The 19,244-nt window shown below is 35.5% G+C and overlaps 1 protein-coding gene across 5 annotated transcripts in view; it reads right to left on the reverse strand.

Moving 5' to 3' along the window:
- The window catches only part of LOC111514053 (uncharacterized), a 453,014-nt gene that overhangs the window by 16,100 nt on the left and 417,670 nt on the right, over window positions 1-19,244 (reverse strand). For all 5 annotated transcript variants that reach the window (XM_074184385.1, XM_074184384.1, XM_074184383.1 and 2 more), the window contains 6 exons: window positions 15,647-15,741; window positions 12,145-12,482; window positions 10,588-10,708; window positions 8,626-8,736; window positions 7,888-8,043; window positions 2,667-2,894 (listed from right to left, as the gene is read on the reverse strand). In XM_074184385.1, the coding sequence (XP_074040486.1) occupies window positions 2,667-2,894; window positions 7,888-8,043; window positions 8,626-8,736; window positions 10,588-10,708; window positions 12,145-12,482; window positions 15,647-15,741 (1,049 nt within the window). The remainder of the gene's footprint in view (window positions 1-2,666; window positions 2,895-7,887; window positions 8,044-8,625; window positions 8,737-10,587; window positions 10,709-12,144; window positions 12,483-15,646; window positions 15,742-19,244) is intronic.

Genomic DNA, 19,244 nt, shown 5'->3' on the forward strand with positions numbered 1-19,244 from the left:
CAAGGAGTTTATTCATCCTTCAGTGCTTGATACCAAACAGTTGTTGGACTACAGTAGGGATAAACTACGATATCTAACAGGCCTTCTTACAGGTCACTGTCATTTGAATCATCATATGCAGAGATTCGGACTGTCGGAAAACAGTGTGTGTCGCCTTCGTACTCTTAACATCTGACCTGAAAGACCACTCATCATACAAGCTAATCGACTTCGTTAAGAAGATGGGTTTATTTGGTCGAGTGTGAATAGGTGTGAGCCTCTACCACAACCCTTTCGGGTTGTGGTAGAGAGTCGAATAAACCCCCTCATTTTGGATCTAACCCAACCTAACATAAAGCTATTCGAGTTTCTATTAAATTTCTTTTTTTGTTTCATGTGCCGCAACATAACTGTATTTGCAGAGTAGTACATTTAATCTGTTTTGTATTAGTATTAAGTTAGATTTCCTAAGGGATTGGATAGATAGATAGATGGATATGAAATAACTGGAATGTTACTGGAAAGTGTATCAAATAATTTGTGGCAAGAATGCGTTACTTCACTACATATATAATTCTTGCTAGGAAACTTGCAGGACTGATATAATCTATTTCGAGTTTTTGGAAGTAATATCTTCTTATGGGAGGGTGAACTGCTTGTTCAGCTAACGCGTAACGGCGCCGGTTCGTCTGGATTCCCTTTCTCTCACGCATACGTCAGTGGACGGCAGGCTCCTCCACTCTCGTTGGACAGACGATCAGTGTTTAGTGAGCGTTAGACATGTACTGTTGACAGTATCATAAAAAACTAACCAGCAAAGACATAATATTCTTTCATTATGTGAAACGTGGCTCAAAACTGATGATACATATTTTGTGTATGTACATTATTAGTATCATTAATCAATTCTACAAAAGTAACAATTGGCTTATGATAGCTATGATATATGTACATACACAAAATAATCAATAACAATTTTTATCAATCAATAACCTTTATTATATTATACATAAAATTCAAGTAATGACCTAAGAGTGCCTCAAGTTGAACAATATTATTATTGAATAGTTCAACTTAGATTAGTTTAAGTAATCTCATCTGTCAGGCGTCCCGAGACGCACACGTTTTTTTGTGATCTTTTTTTCTCCAAATCATTCTATTTCAAGTTGAAAAAAATCATAATAAACTTATTAGTAAAATCAGGTGTAGTATAAGCTGCAAAAAAAAATCTGGGTCTGAAGAAATCGGGAGTAACCAATTTTACCCACTGAATTTCATAATTTGGAATTCCATTTTCTAATATAGTTCAAAATGATTTGAAGTACCGATGAAAATTGAAATGAATAGCTGAAAATAACAATTATATCATATGAAATGAAATCACAACAAAATAAATTCATTTCGGAGGTGTTTTGCTTAATATAATTGTTATATTCAGATATTCATTTTGATTTCATTTTTTCTTTCGTGGATTTAGACAATGAAAGTCCGAACTAATGAAATTCACCATGAAACATTGTCAACCACCTTCAAATAAACGTTTCTCCACAAAGTTCTTCATCTTCAATTCATCCAACTTATAAACTGAAATTATCATTTGGCTCACTAAACATCCATACATAAACTCAGATATATGAATTATTCATCATGAAAATTCTCAAGTTGCAACTAGTGAATATGAAATGAATGAAAATAATTCCTGGAAATATAGATTTGCAGCTGTCTACTATCCTGAAATTTGTCTCCAGAATCAACGTGGTTATTTAAATAGCAACATGACTTCACGGACTATTAGATAAAGCCTCCATCGAAACAACCTACGACAGAAATACAAACATATTTTCACTCCAGATTGAAATTGAAATACCACAACCTCCTTACTTCTGAACTATCAACCCGGAGCAAACTACATTGTCGGCATAATTAGACCAACACATCGTACTCAAACAAACAACCGAACTGTAAATATGTCACAAGCAGCAGAAGTAAACAAACCAAAATTGCCGAAATACCAGTGTGCATGAACCTCATTTTCGGCTACATTCCGGGAGAGAACGTTACCCGGAATATTTACACATTAACCAGTGTAGCCGGATGATATATTCTGGAGCCTCTAGACAATGATCAGAAATCCATAGAATTGTTTAAATATTTTGGTAGGTAGAATTTGAACCACTGGCGAAAAATGAATTTGTTTCAACTGCCGAAATAGATTTTCAATTATTGTAACACACTTGCGAACCGGTTTCGGTTTTGCCACTTTCATCAACATAAAGTCGATGAATTCCGACAATTGAAAATCGAATTCGTTCAGAGTATCATTCCTCGAACTAGGCTGAAACGGACAACAAACAACAGGTTTGTCATCGTCCCATCTGCCGGTGAACGAGGTAACCAACCGCATATCCGAATAACCAACCGCATATCCGAAATTTGCTAAATTCCTCGTATAAGGATAGAAAACGTTTCACATATATCTAGTCAGGTTATATAACAGTTTCTTTATTTAAATATGATTTAATAAGGTAGACATTTTGGTAATAAAATATTATATAGTTTGGAGCCCAGGATAACTTTTTGTCATGCGATCAAAAAATCATTATTTCTCTGATTTAAAATTAAATTCCTCAAATCTGAAGAAATGTCTTTGCATCCGGCAATGATGTAACGAACATTTTCATACTAACCTTAATCTTCTTAGCGTCATTGTTCTGCAAGATGAAAGCCGCCACGGCCATATCGAATTCGTTCTTGTAGATGACAGCCAGACTCGGCGTTTCTCTGTTTAATTCGGACACCACCAGGCGGTCGACGAGATACGGTTGCCGTATCACGCGCATGGTGGCGCCACCTTTCTTCGTCGACGGTTTGCACACCAGCAGCATGTCCGTCAAAAGGAAACAATGCACCTCCATCTAGAACAGAAGGCAAAGTGGAGAGAATTTATAATTAGTGAAAAAATCGAGGAGAGAAATAGTGGCAGTCGAAGTTAGTGTATGAAGAAGAAATTGTTACTAACTGGAATACGGAAGGTCTGTCATAGACATGAGTGGAAAATGTGGTGATTGGTATGAGGTGATTTTTCATCGAGATATATGTGATAAGCACAACGTATATATTTCTCTCATTGTGTCTTTGAGATTCACTACTACTAGGTAGAAAGCCATTATACGAAGGAAGGAAAAAATTGCATATTTTCAATAAAAACTCTTTGAAGAAGTGTAGATCACACACAAATCTTTCGATTACTAACGTGCAACTGAAATAACTACTTTCAATCATATGAACACTGAATTACAAAGAAATCTCTTTACTCGAAACATTCCTAATTGGAGTATCAATAAGAAAATTCACTTATATGAAAAACCATCAAGCTTCTAGCGAACTTCAAAGTTTCGGACAAATATACTCATCAGCTTCAGTTTGGGTAACTTCACAAGACTCATTTCTTTTCACAACGAATATAAATCACCGACAATTCTGCTTATGTCATGAAAAAAAAAATTCAAATAAAAAACATCCTACGTTTGAATTCAATAGCCGTATAAATGTTTCAATAGACTGTCAACGTGACGAGAGAAGAATTATATCTTCCAAAGTTGTCATGTTATGATAAAAATGAGTAAGTACTTTGTTTTGCAAAGTTATTCAAATTGATGCTGATGAAGAAGTGAAAACAAGTTTCTTCGCCAAAAACTTTGAAGTTCACCCATAGCTGGAATGTTTTATATGTGAGTAAAGTTTTCATATTGATGCTTATCATACATTAAGTTGTGTAGCATTACTGTGAATTGAATGTTTTTTTGATGCGATAATGAGTATTCGATGTACTAACTGAATGGGAAAAAGTGTAATTCAGTGTTCATATCTTTGAAAGTAGTTGTTTTGGTTGAGTTTTTTTCACACTTTATAGCTGAAATAAATTTCGCATGATCTGCACATTTTCTCTTCCTTTCTTCGAACGATTACGATATTCATTGTATAACGACAAAGAAGTAGAAAGCCAAGTATTACCGCAATCATATAATAATAGTCAGAATTTTCCAATTCATTGAACAAATTCAGTTTTTCTTTGATTCGTTACTTCTTTTAGCTGCTTTATCCGGAATAGTCCTTTCAAAGTTTGTCATACATAAAACACGTTTGAGCGGGCTACTTATTTTTCTTTTATCGATAGAAAACATAGAATATATATTTATAAATGCGAAAGTCACTCACTTAACACTCACTCATTCATATCTATTTCTGCGTACTGGTGAGTCCTAGGAAGCTAAAATTTGGTATATGTATAGGTGCTTCTTAGGTCTTAGATGCGCACTAAGAGAGGATTACCTAATTTTCAAACTGGGACGCCCTTCCATGGGGATGAGATTCGTTTCATGTTGTAAGTGTTTCTCCATGCCTTTTCCGGTGGGTAAATTTATATCACCATTGCACCCATGCGGAGCCGTAGCGGGTATCTGTATCTGTAAAGTAGAGAGGGTGAGCGTAGGACCACAGCACTTAGGCCACATGTGACCCATTGTACATCCTCTCAAGGAGTTGTCCTCCTAGGTCATCATCCATCCTGTCGTTTTCAAGACATCTTCTTTATATCGGCAGGTGTAGGCCAAGATTCGCCGAACACACACTCTCTTATTGACGATAACTCTGGACACTCGCATAGGATATATAAGTCAGTTTCATCTTTCTGTTCACACATCCAGCATAGAGGTGTGTTCACTAGCCCCAAATAATGGGTGTGTTCCCTTAATTGACTGTGGTCAGTCAGAAATCCTACTATTAAGAGAAGGTTTTTTCTGATCATCGCCAGATATTCCTTCGGCGCCAGCTTCCCAGGGTCACCCAAGGTATTCCCGGCAAGATTGAATCCTTTGATTCCATCCCATCCCTTTAGGGATTGAACATGGGTGTGACGTTCGGCTAATTTCGCAATTGTCGAAATAATCAGGCCGTAGGTATTACTGGATCCTAAAATTCTTAGTCCAGCCGCTTCCTTGGCTAAAGAGTCGGCAATTCGAATACCTTTACTCCTGTCGTGCCCTTTACCCCACCTCAGGATAATGTTATTATCTACACCGAGGCTTTGGCTGAATCTTGGTGGCACTCTATTACTAGCCCTGAGGTAACATGTTGTCTGTTCAAGGCTAATGGGACTTGTTTACTATCAGTGTAGATTGTTATGTTTTTGCCAGAAATTCCTTTCCTGGTTATTTTTTTTTTGAGGCGATTGAGATACCAGCCAGTTCTGTTTGAACCACGCTGGTATTTTTTCCCATTCCCCACGTAATTCTTAGGCTTAGTGATCTGGAGTAAACTCCACATCCTGAGCCTTCTTTGGTTTTTGAGCTGTCTGTATATATGTGTATTGCATTTGTATCATCTGACTCTGTGTTCTGTTTTATTTGTAATTTGTAGGGTTTATTGAACACAAACCTGGGCTCAATTGTATCACTGGCTGCCTGCAGCAGAGGTTGCGCAGTAAGCGTTTCTCACCATAGGCTTAGCCCATGCAATGGCTCCGTACGTTAACACAGGTTTTATTATTGTAGTGTAGATCCAAGTGACCACACGGGGTGAAACACCCCATGTGCGTCCCACTGTCCTCCGACATTGCTGATAAGCCATATATGCTCTTTTTGCTCTACTCTGTAGGTGAGAGTTCCATGTTAGCTTAATGTCGAGTGTAGTACCAAGGTATTTCACCAGTTCAGAGAAGTTTGCTTTTGCAGATTTCGGAAGGTTTTAAGCCTGATAAACTTCTTTTCCTGGTGAAAAGGACCATCTCTGTCTTCTTGGGATTAGTCGACAGTGAGTGTCCCTTACACCTTGTTTCTATTAATTTCAACCCATCCTGTGCTCTATCGCACAGTGTGTTCACAAATTTGCCGTAGCGGATAGCTTTTATATGATAATAATGATGATGGTAATGATATTAATAATGATGATAATGATAAAAATAATTCACAAAACTAGGAATATTACGAGTATATAAGTATATACTACATTAAAATATAACCCAGTAAAATACATAAAATACGACAGAGTTTTTATGTAAAAAAATGTAAAAAAAATGTTAAATTTATTCATTACATTGTGTAGGAGCCGTTAGTGATAAAATCTTAGGTACTACTTACAAACTAATGGGACATGTACTCTTCAATAGTATAAAAACTATGAGAACATAAAAAATATTTCAAGGGATATTTGAATTCGGCTTGAGACCTGCTCTCCTTTATATTCATTGGCAAATGGTTGAATAATCGGGGAGCCATCAGGTTTGGTGAGTTATATGCCAGCTTTGTTCTGACATATGGTACAAACAAATTATTATTTTGACGAGTATTCACATTGCGGATACATCTATTCATCAGAAAGATTTCATTGTCATTTTTAAAAACATGTAAACACAGTTCAAATATAAACAAGCAAGGCAATGTTAAAATATTAAAATTAACGAACACATTTTTGCAGGAATCCCTAGTTGACAATCCTGTTATGGTTCTCAGTATTCTTTTTTGCACTAGGAATACCTCATTCCAACGTAATGTATTATACTATGTTACATTTCATTCTATTGTCTGAACATTTAAAATTTTTTATGTGATTCATTACTCAAAACAAATGAATAACGTATAGAGTCAAAGTTTAGATTTTTTCAAAAACGCTTTTTTTTCTTGGTATCACATTTTCACCTATTTCTCAGTTATCGCAGGGTAGGTACATATCTGAATAAATTGTTTATTGTAAAATTGAAAGTGATTTTTCCATTTTTCATCTTGAAATTCACACGAACTTCTTCTCAAGGTTACCAGTCACAAAACCACGAACATTTCTTGATTCCTTATTTCCATGTATGATTTATTCGGTCAACTTATATATAATCTTTCTAGCATGTTATCGAAACTGATGGGAATAATACATTCTAGCACTCCGATAAAAAACAAAATGCACACATCAGGTACGGTTTCGTTTCCGTAATCGAGAATATTGTTTACCATTCTCGGACTCACCCATTGGCGTACAGAAAGTTTCCAAACGAATATCCTCCTCTCACAGGGTGAGAGATGCAGTTGGACCCATGTTGCGATTTTGCCGAAACGTCGTGATTGTATGAATGACGAACGGATGCGCACCCGGGATACCACTATCCGTAACAAACTGAGTTTGTAGCCATTGTGATCAACTGTTCTATCAATTTGTTTATAAATATTGAATACTGTTTTACATTTTTGTATTTTGTTCAACTTATAACTTGTTAAATGATGCAAATATAGTAATGGACCCTCCAAACAACTCTGTACGGTGGTAAAATATCTGCAGAATTGACAATCAAGTGTGATGAAATTGTTCTATATTTGATTAAGATTCATAACGTTTTCAAGTAATTGGTTTTTAATAGATTTTCACTGAATATTTTACAAAACGGCAACACGCGTTTCGCTATACAATAGCGGTTGGGGTTTTGTAAACTGTTTACAGTCTCACTATAAAGTATCACTTGTCATGATTGCTTTTTATCTTGATCAAAGCAGAGAATGATGTCGAAGATAAATTTTGGACAAAGATTTTGAAAAAAGGCCCATATGATGCTGACTTTACGGGTTACACTGTTTATGAGAGGTGGGTAGCAGAAGGATCAAACAATTCAGTACAAATCACGACAGAGTTAGCAAGCGATAGTGAAACAAGTGAATTTATATTATATTGAATGATTTCAGTTTGTACTTTTCAGTTATTGATCAAAGTTATTTATTGTACCGCAAGAAGAGTTGACAGCAATTCAAATACGGTTATTTTCATAAGTTCCTACTTTATTCCTTATTGCAACCGACAAAAATGAAGGCATCGAAAATAGTGGCTTAGAGAAAACTGGAAAAGAGAACTGGCACACTAATGATGGCTTACCTTGGACGCCCCGCTGTCTTTCAATTTTAAATCGCCTTCGAGTAACAGATGACGTTTTCGTTCGACGGGACAGTTCAACATCGGTCTCGTTAAATCCAGTTGGGTCAGCGATTTCTCCTTTTTCAGGATCTTCTCGATATCGTCGTCTTTGGACTCCTAAAATGGAAAATCGTGAAAATATGATGCATAAATATGGATAAACATTGTGAACGACCTAGGACGAATCTACATCTTTAAGAAAATTTTGCTGAATGTATTATTGTTTGAAATGCGTTATTTATATATTTATATACCGTGTTATTTCTAAATCTATTTAAAGAAATTTCTGTCTTTGTTTTCGCCGGAATTATCGGAACATCGAAACGCGGTTTGGAGTATTATTTTTCTTATTGTCCACTTCAATTGTGGGTTCAGTTTTTTCAGATTCGTTTCCATCAGAGAATTGCTCCCGATCTCCATCTTTTAGTCTTTTCATCATTTCACCTTACTTCCAAATACTTATGGAATAATTTCTCTACTTTCAGGAGTAAATTTAATATTTCTAGAGGGGGAAACTTTGATCCTCTATAATTGAGTAAGTTATTTAAAAAAATGTCTGTCTACAGAATGATAAAATAGAGCATATTAATAAAAAAAAATGGTCACGGTGTCATGGTCCACGTTCAATAGTTAACCAGTATGAAATTTAAATAGGCTGCTGATATAGAAAAAATATAATTGAATTACAAAACTACTCACAACTATATCGTAACTCTCTATTCTGGCGATGATTCCTTTCAATCGTTCCTTATCCTGCCGATGTTTGAGACTCGAGTTCACATTGTTGACAAATTCATCAACTAGTTTTATCTGTAAGAATGAAAACCTTCAGAGACTCTGTTGGTTGATATTCAGGTGTATGATGATGTTCAATTTATTCATATATCATCATAATATCAAACTACGGTTGATATTATGATGATTAAAAATGTATTCATATAGGGTAGAACCGGGATAGATAGATAAAAAGCTTCCCTAACTCGAGACTAAGAATTAATTCTATAGTAGGAGCCGCAGTCACCCCGTACCTCATTTACCCAAGGACAGTTGTGTGATGTAGAAGCGTTTGGCTCGTGCGTGTATTTATCTCTACGACGACATTCAGAAACACGTCAGAGAATCAAAGGTTAGTATCTTGCGTTGTATAACTTTATAATTAGTAATAAATTCCGTTATATTTTTTATTACGTCAATATACTGGTTCATTGAGTCTACATCTAGGTGCAAATATATTCTTTTTTGTATAATTAATTTAAAAAAAATGCGAATCAATCCGTATCAGAAAGGATAATTGTCCTGATTTTTTGAGATATAGGTGCCTTTGGGGGCATCTATCCTTTCATACACTGTCATTTATGATTACAGCAGAACTATGCCACGAAATTATGAAAGAAAGGGAGGATTGCGAGCTCGAGTATGTTCGTGGACCACAGAGAACCTACAGTCAGCTTTCGATGTGGATAAACCATGGGGATAAACGAAATATCCCGACAATTTGGTATTCCATCGAGGGCATTGCGAAGACGATATGCTGCTAGAAATACAATAAAGTTGACCCTAAGTACGAGTAATTAATTGCTGTTTCTAGTTTCCAATAGATCCATTAATGTAAGGTGGTGCAACTATCCATACAGGTAGGCATCTATCCTAAAAAAAATTTTACACGAAAAGCTAATTTTTGCAAAATCTTCATTTGATAGGTTAAAAAATAGTAATAGTAATTCAACATAGAGGGTTAAGCTAGCTACGTTATTGAAATAATTCGTATAAAATTAATATTTTTCAAATTAGGTGGTTATTTCAAAAAGTGGGACATCTATCCTGGTTTTACCCTATGTATAAGGAATCCAATAAATGAAAATAATTTCATGAATCATGAAATTTCATATCTTCTGAACCTCCTGATAGTCGATATCACACCAATAAAAAAACATGTAGGCAATGATCAACATCATCATTTCTCCGTTAAAAAAGAGTGTACAAGAACATGGGAGAAAAAAATCAAAATCCCTGTCAAACCATGACTCACAAGTTTGTATCAGATATTTTTTCCATAATAATTGTATTTACTGAAAAGAAGTAGTCATGATTATCTTGAATAAATACAATATAGTGAAAAATTATGGACACTTGTTCCACACATTCAATAACAATGTATCAAACGATTGGGAAAGAAAGGTTTTGGCTTTCCACTTCTCCATTTTTATAAAAAAAAAATGTGAGAATCTTCCAAAGAAATGAAGAAATCAATAGATTCCGAAATGAACTGTTTACAAATATGTGTTTGCGTCAGAGAAAACTGGAGAAAAGCCTGAAGCCTTCCTCAAAGACACATTTTTAAACAGTTCATTTGGAAATTGATTGTTTTTTTATTTGAAAGAATCCCACTTTGTTTGTATGAAAATGGAGAAAAAGGAAGCCAAAGCAAGTCTCTCCTGAAAATTTAACATACATCCCAAATAAATGCATGAAGTGCATGGAAATATCGTCATGTGAGACATATGCTTTTGTAGGTGCTTGTGACAGGACCACAATCCCAAATATATGCCGCTGAGAGTATACAAGTGAAATCGACAAACATCAGTGCAACGTCTTCTTTTTGAAAGATTCGTCGCAAGTAACTTCCTATATATAAAAAGATGAATAAGTCATAGTTCTCACCATAGTCTGCAAATTCTCTCTCTCAACATCCTCGTCGGTATTTTTGAGTATAGCTTTAAGTAGGAGGCCATATTTTGTCAGTCGTTGCATCGGCTGTACCAAAATATCCATCAGTCGTAACCTAGGAAAATATAATCAAGTCATGAAATTGGTAACGAAAAATCAATAATGAACAGAATATCAGTATATTGTTGATGAATTCCGATGAAGCGATAAAACTTGTCCTAAAGAAACAAAGAGCCTAACAGTTTTTGAACTGATTAAAACTGAAATCTGATAGAACAAGTGATATTAATAATTCAGTTGTCACGAAAAAGCGAAGGTTCAGTTTCAGGGTTACAAACTCTAATTGAGCTTTAACAAAACAGAGAGTATAATTTTTTTACAAGCAATTCTCTATCAGAGAATAAATGCGTCAGGAATCATAATTGACTTGTGTGTCAACTGACTCACAAACTGGGGTTTCATCCGTTGAACTCTGTCTATTTTGTTCCACTCTATTCCCATAGCAGTTGTGACATATTTTTTAAAACAAGTTTGGAGATCAAATCGTAAGGGGTAATTTATGAAATTATGGATCCGAAGCAATCAAAAGAAACATTGAATTGCCAATAAATTGATGGATATAGCGTTACTACGTGGTAGGAAATCATAATGAAGAAAAGAGAAATGAAATCTTTTATGTTTTTACCACTTTTATTTGTAACTAATGTTACTGCAGTTCCGTCCTTTAAGGACATTTTCAAACCTATACAATAAACTAACAATGTTTCATTACATTCGCCATTATATAATAGCCCTGTAGGTACTAATAGAAATGGAGGTACATGACTTGATTAAGTACCTGAATTTACAGTTCACAATGCGGATGTGCCAATTTAAAAACCGGCGAGTAAACTAAATCGATTTGATCATTTAACTGGTTGCACCCGCAATGTTTATGCTTGTGGATTTCCAAGGATTCTAAATAATTGAGTTTGCAACCCTTCCTGTATTTCAATTGGCACATCCGCATTGTGAACTGCAAATATAGGTACTCAATCAAGTCAAGTACCTCTATTTCTATTAGTACCTACAGGGGTAGTATATAATGGCGAATGTAATGAATCATTGTTAGTTTATTGTAAAAGTTTGAAAATTTCCGAATAGGACGAAACTGCAGTAACGTTGGTTACAAATAAAAGTGGTAAAAAACATATTCATTGAATTTTCATTACTTTTTCCTGCAATATAATATATGAGACAAGCAAATCACAAACTGAATGTTTTATCTCCTTGTTTGTTTCTCTCATCCGGAGATACAAACACACTCCCTTTTCTTGTTTAGTTTCAGTATATAGGTTAGCGAAAAATAATTTTCGTTACGTCCGGTTTCGGTTTATTAAACCATTTTCAAGTAAACTGATGCAGATTGACAAACAAACTCTGAAATATACAATGATATGGTCAGGTATAGCAGGTACCCGCAATAGGTACCTGGAGGTACCTAAAGAACATTGACCATATCATTGTATATTTAATGTTTTTTTTTAATGTACAGTATGAGAAACTCCTCACCTGTTACACTCCTTCTGACTTTCGCACCAAGTCAAATAGGCGGTGAAAACTTCGCTGTCCAAATTTTCGCGGCAATAGTGCTGACACCTGCTCTGCTCGGCGCAATATTTGTAGTACGGCTGGAAAATGTCCTGGATGCTGTGGACGCCTTCAAGCATATTTTCCAAACAGGACGTCCTCTTGTACTTCCTCATGTCACGTACGAGAGGGAAGAGGGTGTTGCGCCAAAAAATCACGTTGGCGTCAAGGATTTCGGTGATGTTCGAGAAGAGCTTGTCAGTGTCAATCTCTTTGAGGAGGTTATGCGATTGGAGGTCTTTGAGGCACGCGAGGAAGAGCTGAAAAAGGATGAAAAATTATGAAGCCCGTTTAAAAAGTTTTCAAAGATTGATTTAGAAGACTTGCTGATCTCCTCCACATTAAACGTAACACGTATTCAAACATATTCAAAGAGAAATTATAAGAATCACAATCAGATTTTGATTCATATTTCAAGTAATTCATTGTTAATTTATTTCGTCATTGCTTCGATTTTACTGTATAATCGACTGGCAAGAGATATTGATGCATCTTATTGTAGCGTCAATATATGTATAGGTTGATGAAACTGATAAAATCTACAAAAGCCTTCTCATCACAAAATCCAATGATTCCTTCTCACACATTGTTTGCAGAAAACCAACCCATACCAACTGTTACGTCAATCATCATCTTGCCCAATTGAATTCAGTTTTGAAATTTTCTCATACACAGATCTATCAGACTCAGATACAGCCACAATAGGAACTAGAAGAACTCAAATCCGCCTTTCGCCAAAAAGACTATCCCAAATCCAAAGATCTAACCAACTTCAACTAACCCGTACCCAACATCCTGAAACGCCCGATGAAGTGGTGGACCACCTAACACCTTTTTTTCTTACATTCATGAAGTTACCGACAATGTGAGCCGAATTCTGAAGAGGCACGATATATGAACAGTATTCACAGCCAAAAATCAAATTTCCATTTTTCTTTGAACACTAAAGGACACGATACGCAATGAGGCACAGGTCCATGTTCCGCCTCCTCTAAAAATAACATCGGAGAGAAGAGAAGAGTCTCCAACAGAGCTTAAGAACATAAGATTGGTGTCCTTGAATCGAATCCAGTCTTATACCTCTTCGAACATCAACGTGAAACAGGCCATTCAATAAGCTTCGAAAGCATATTGCTACCGAAAGAACTATCCAGGTTAGGATGATTCGCAAAGCTATTGAAATTGAAAAACGTCACAAACTACCTCAACAAACGACATGACTCACAAAAATTACCTCATTCATGAAGATCATTACTGTCACGCCATACATCTCATAACTCTGCACACCTCATTTCTGCAAATCACACACCCGTTTCCACTACCAACTCGACCCTAGCTCCCACCACAAGCCCGCCTCTCCACTTGTCTAGGGACATAAATACCACACCAGATGATCTACAGTTTACGCTTGGGAGTAGGCAGATTGAAACCGTTGCTGAGATCAGTGACGAGGCCTGAGGGTAGGTAGATTGAGACCCAGACGTCAAGTCACAAAACCCTCAAAGCGTTGTCAATAACTGGGGGTTGGGCAGATTGAGACCGCAGTTCAGTAGCTTCTTAAAAATAGCTTCAAAGTCCAAGCCGAAATGTCATATAGAATAGCAAGAGAATAAGCTACATTCCTGCAGACTTTATTTGTATAATTTAAAATTAGACGTTCAATCTCTTTGAATATATTTGAAGAAAGTATGTAATGTCATCAAAATGAGTGGGACAATAACTACCCTTTCATTTCCAAAGTTAAACATGAATCATAACCTTCCTGGAATATTGGAAATCAAAGTTTTCAATATATCATTACAAAAATCAAAAATAGCTATGAGCTAAGTAGATTCAAAATATGTAAAATTTCTCGTTGAAGATCGTTTCTATACACTTAATGAACTTCGTTAAAAAGTTTCATTACATTTCTCTATCTTAGTATTTGTCGAGTACACATTGTTAATTGCGAGAATAGTAAAAATTTAACTCCTCGACTCAATTACATAATCCCTCATTAAATTTTAAAATCTTGGGGTGAATGACTGAACATTTTCGTGTCAAATAATGTAATTTCATCAATAGAAATTGACCTATTTCAGAATTATCCAATATCTTATTCAACACGTTTCATTCCTGATACATAACGAATGTACCTGTTAAATTTTTGGAAAAGTTTTTGGCTTTCTACTACTCCATCTTGATACAAAAAACAAGGATGAGGGAATCTTCCTTCCTTTCCTTGGAAGATTTCCTCATCCTTTTGTTTTGTTCCAAGGAAAGGAAGGAAGATTCTCTCATCCTTGTTTTTTGTATCAAGATGGAGTAGTAGAAAGCCAAAAACTTTCTTTCCCAAAAATTAATCACTAAAAATATAACCCCTCCAATTCATACCTGTTAAATGTATTTGGACTCTTGTTTCATATTACGAATATTCTATTGTGTTTGTAGATCTCATATTTTTCAGACTGAATATTGAAATTCTTTCCAGCAGGAAATAATTCTTTCGAGTTTTGATTAGTCCTTGTAGAAAGCATGTCAAATATAAAATATTTGTCTCGTCATTCAATTTGGATTCAATGAGGATCTAAAAGTGATTTCAAATTGGGGTGAAACTAACCAGGTTCAGTTCAATGCCACGAATACCCAGGCATCGGTTTTCTTCAAAAAGACAAATGTCTCTGAACCGGATATAATAATGTCAGGATAGACAATTCTGCTATCTGCTTCGATAAGTTTGTTGGGAGTTGAAATGGACACCAATATGTTTTGGCACGATCATGTCGCTGGAGTTGCAAAGGTTGCTTCTCAAAAGCTTGAAACACTGGAACACCAACCAGAAAACTGTACACACCTCAGCTCAACTTCTGATGCTTCATAAAGCTCAGATCAGACCTTCTTTGGAGTATTGTTCATATGGAGCTCCGCCCCTTAGCAGACCCTGAAGCTGCTGGTTTCCATCCTGAAAAGAGCCATCCGCCTGATTGGAGACGCGAACATCACTTGCAACCTTGATAATATGGAACATCAAGAAAAGATTGGGGATTTGTTTTCTCTTCTATAGATACTTTCACGGAAAGTATTCAAATGACTTGGCACATTTGATTCCAACAAAAGTTTCTCCAGATAGAATTAATCTTTTTCGATTCAAATCCAATGTGAATCGCTGCTTAGAGCGCCTTAGAAATTTTCATGTAGTGCTTGTGTTTTGTCTTCGAAAAAAAGTTTGGGATCCAACATATTCCATCAGAAGTAACAAAATTTCAATATATTGAAAGAATACAATTTTTTTTATTTCACCAACACGAGTGATCAAGTTTTCAAAATTTCACCTCTTCTGGTACACAAAATGTATTCCACAATAACTAAGATGCTGACCACGTTTTAAACTTCAGAATTTTATAGAATCTTCACAGAATATTCGGGATGCGACAAAAATACTCACATCTGTTACCACCTTTAAAGTTTTTATATAAGCAACTTCCGTTTTTATGAGCTCCCACAAAGCCGTTTGTTGCTGCTGCTGTTTTTCAGTCAAATCTGAAACAAAAAAGGAAACTATGCAACGTTGTTTTGTGACAACCGAAACATTTCTCAGCTGATAGAAATTACACACAATATTGATATATTCACATTATATAATGAGGGACCGCCGATGCGGTTTATATTTGAGTTAATGAAATGTGCCCGGCGGACTTTATTTTATATTTTTGACCACACTTTTAATTTTAAGTTGAAATTTGATATTCTTGTTTATTACTTGCTTTCTGGACTGTAATTGCTTGGCATTGAATGTGATTTCCGATTATCTACGAATGAATTAATATTGACATTAAAAATAAGCAAAAATAATTTTCAACGCAAGTAAATTCTTTTCTTTCATTATTGATAAAAGAATTAATTCTTTTGTATTTTGTTAAAAATTTTGAGTTTTTCAGTAATGTGTCAAACCATTATCACCATGAACATTTATACTGGTATATAATTCCAAAGATTCTCCTGAAAACAAAATATAATTCTGAATGTTCTCGACATATTCATTTGTTTATACTCGCCCTTTTCACACCTACGGGAAGCTCCCCAGTAGGATAATTCGAAAATCCTTTATTAATGCGCCTCTAAGAACTAAGAAGCACATTTTAGATCCCTTGGACTTACCATTACGGGGAAACAAAGATGAATGTGTGAATATTAAGAGTGACTTTCGCATTTGAAAGTATAGATTCTAAAATCTGTTCATGTATTTTGGTTTTGATTTATTGATTTTTTTGAATTGAAAGACCACGAATCTTATATGATTCATGTCTGAAATTACTTTCCTTCATTCGATAGGAAATACTAACAAAATTCCAACCTACATCAAACTGAAAAAAGTCCTTTGGAAAATGTCAATATCGGGATTTGAAATTTATTATTTCGACGGATGACATTCTCCAGAGACTCAATATTCTAAAAATGAATATTCTTTCAATGCAGGAAAGCCGAATATCTGGTATAAAGCAATCACTTTACCGGAACAGGATAAGCTGCCTCGACACGATGGATGCAACAAAGAAACCGGTGAAGTATTGTAGGTTTTTCGCAACATATATAATGATTACCCTCGCAAATCCACTTTACATTTGACATTCCGGAGTAAAACGGCTCTTATTTTCCCAGACGAACATTCTTTACGGAGGTTTTTCTGCGATTATTTCAAGAAAATTTTATTTTCACTTCCACCCTATTTCCACAAATTACACTTTGTTTCTATATATAATTCTCTGAGAAGCGTTTTCTGTTTGTTCTTTAAACGAAAAGAAAATTTTGAATCATCAATACTTCAAGTGTAATGCGATAGGCGAAGACAAAAATTGATGGCTCTTTGTAGAGAGTTTCGAGATTGAAGGAAGACTTATCGACTGATACGGAGTTACTTTTTCCCCAAGTTGCACATACCATTATTCAAATGTGATTGATGGAAAATCCCTTCGAATCAGAGATTTATTGAAGAGATAACTTCTTATAGGAGGGTAAACCGCTTCGTTTAGTAAGGCTTTACAGTCTATGGCATCCTTTTCTCTCACGCATACATCAGCGGAAGGCAGGCACCTCCTTTCTCGTCGGACAGACGGTTAATGTTTATTGTGCGTTAAACATACTGTTGATATATACTGTATCATAAAGATCTAACCAGCAAGCACATAATATTCTTATTATTATTCATATTATGTGAAATGTGACTCAAAAATGATTATACTAATTTTGGGTATGTATATTATCAGTATCATTACTTAATCCTACAAAAGTAACAATTGGCTTATGGTAGCTACGATACGTTATGTTGTTTGTTTTTTCCGTTAACCAGATGTCGCACCCTTACGAACGACAACCCTCAGAAATCGAAACTTGTGCGAGCTAAGGACTAACGAGGTCTTACCTTTTTACGTGTGATTCCTAACACATGTACATACATAAAATAATATGAGCCTTCCGAGACGCACATGTTTTTTTTCTCTTTCACAACAATAGAAATGGAATAATGTGAAATGAAGATATTTATAGATCAATAGATTAGGTAATATAAACTTAGTAACTTCAATAGAAGATATAATTAGTAAAATATACAGTACAGACATAAGGAAGGAAGGCTCTCAACTTTAGAAAAGAAATAGATATAAAAGTTGTAAAAAATCAGATGAAAAAGTATCATTTCGAGTACTTTTTGATAAGAAAGAAAATAGTGTTGCGATACTCATCACCGAGAGGACGCTACCAACTTTTTTTCAACAGAATACCTCGTTTGATAGATATTTCAATTCTCCATCCAACACTTCTTTATTTGCAAAATTCAAATCCGCTATTTGTTATCAAAATACCTGTTCCCCAACATGAAAGTACTTATGGTGTATTATCCAAAGAATCCAGAAAACTGAATATCACACTTCAGTTCATTTCAGTACTGAAAATCGCATCTTCGCCAGAATGTAGACCCGATCTCGTTCCCTTGACTTTTATTCCAAAAGACAGGACTGCTCGTCAAAAATAGACGACATAATATAATTAAATGCCAGTAAATTAAGGAAAATTATTTGATAGTATAAGAATATGTTTCAAACTGAGCATACTCATATCTTTTTAGAGGAGTTGCAGAACCACATTTCATAAATAATAAGATTACAGTAATGAATTCAGAATCTCGTGCGCGTGTTTTTGAGTGGTGTTAGCGCTTCAGTGAGGGCGGAGAGAGCAATGAAGATGACCAGCGCCCAGGTCTCCGTGTCACTGTTTCAACTCCAGAAACAGTAACCAAAATCAACCAAATTGTGTGTGCAGATCGTCGAATGGGCATCCGAACGATTGCCGAGACTGTAAACGCCGATAAACGGTTAGAAAAATTTTACACGAGGAACAACTCGTGGATTTTGGACCAGGACAATGCACCTGCCCATATAACGCACTCCAGTGCTCGAACACGCGCCGTACTCGCCAGATTTGGCACCGTGCGACTTTTTTTGTTTTTGAGGGATTTGAGTCGATGGAAGCGGTAAAGCAACTGAAGGCCCTCACCAAAGAAGACATCCAGCACTGCTTCAGCAGCAATGGAAAAAACGTATAGAAAGTTATGTGGAAAGGGAAGGGGAATATATTGTAGGATAATATTCGAATGTAGAATGATTTGTATAATATAACCCTTTTTCATAACCAGCCTCGTTATTTTATAGCCGGACCTTCAGATTAAACGGAGTTTTTGAGGTGAATTTTCTGTATCAAATCAACATTGGAACAAAATATTACCAACTCCCGCCAAACGGTTATCTCCCGCTAAAACCAATGAATCGGAGAGAGGGAAGAGGGGCTAGGTGAAAGCACTCGAATGACCTATAAATAGTCGAATCTCGGAGGAATAAGTCCAGTTATCACCCGAAGACGATTGTAGATACTAACAATCGAAACGTCGTGACGTAACTTGATTTGGAATCTTTTAATTTTAATTTTTCATTTTTTTGTTGATAATATTTTTTAATTTTCAACTCTTATTGATATTTCAAATTTTTATTTAT

Source organism: Leptinotarsa decemlineata, unplaced genomic scaffold (genome assembly GCF_025532065.1).
Source record: "Leptinotarsa decemlineata unplaced genomic scaffold, Ldec_3_MD MMD2_tig00026354_RagTag_RagTag, whole genome shotgun sequence".
NCBI classification, from domain to species: domain Eukaryota; kingdom Metazoa; phylum Arthropoda; class Insecta; order Coleoptera; family Chrysomelidae; genus Leptinotarsa; species Leptinotarsa decemlineata.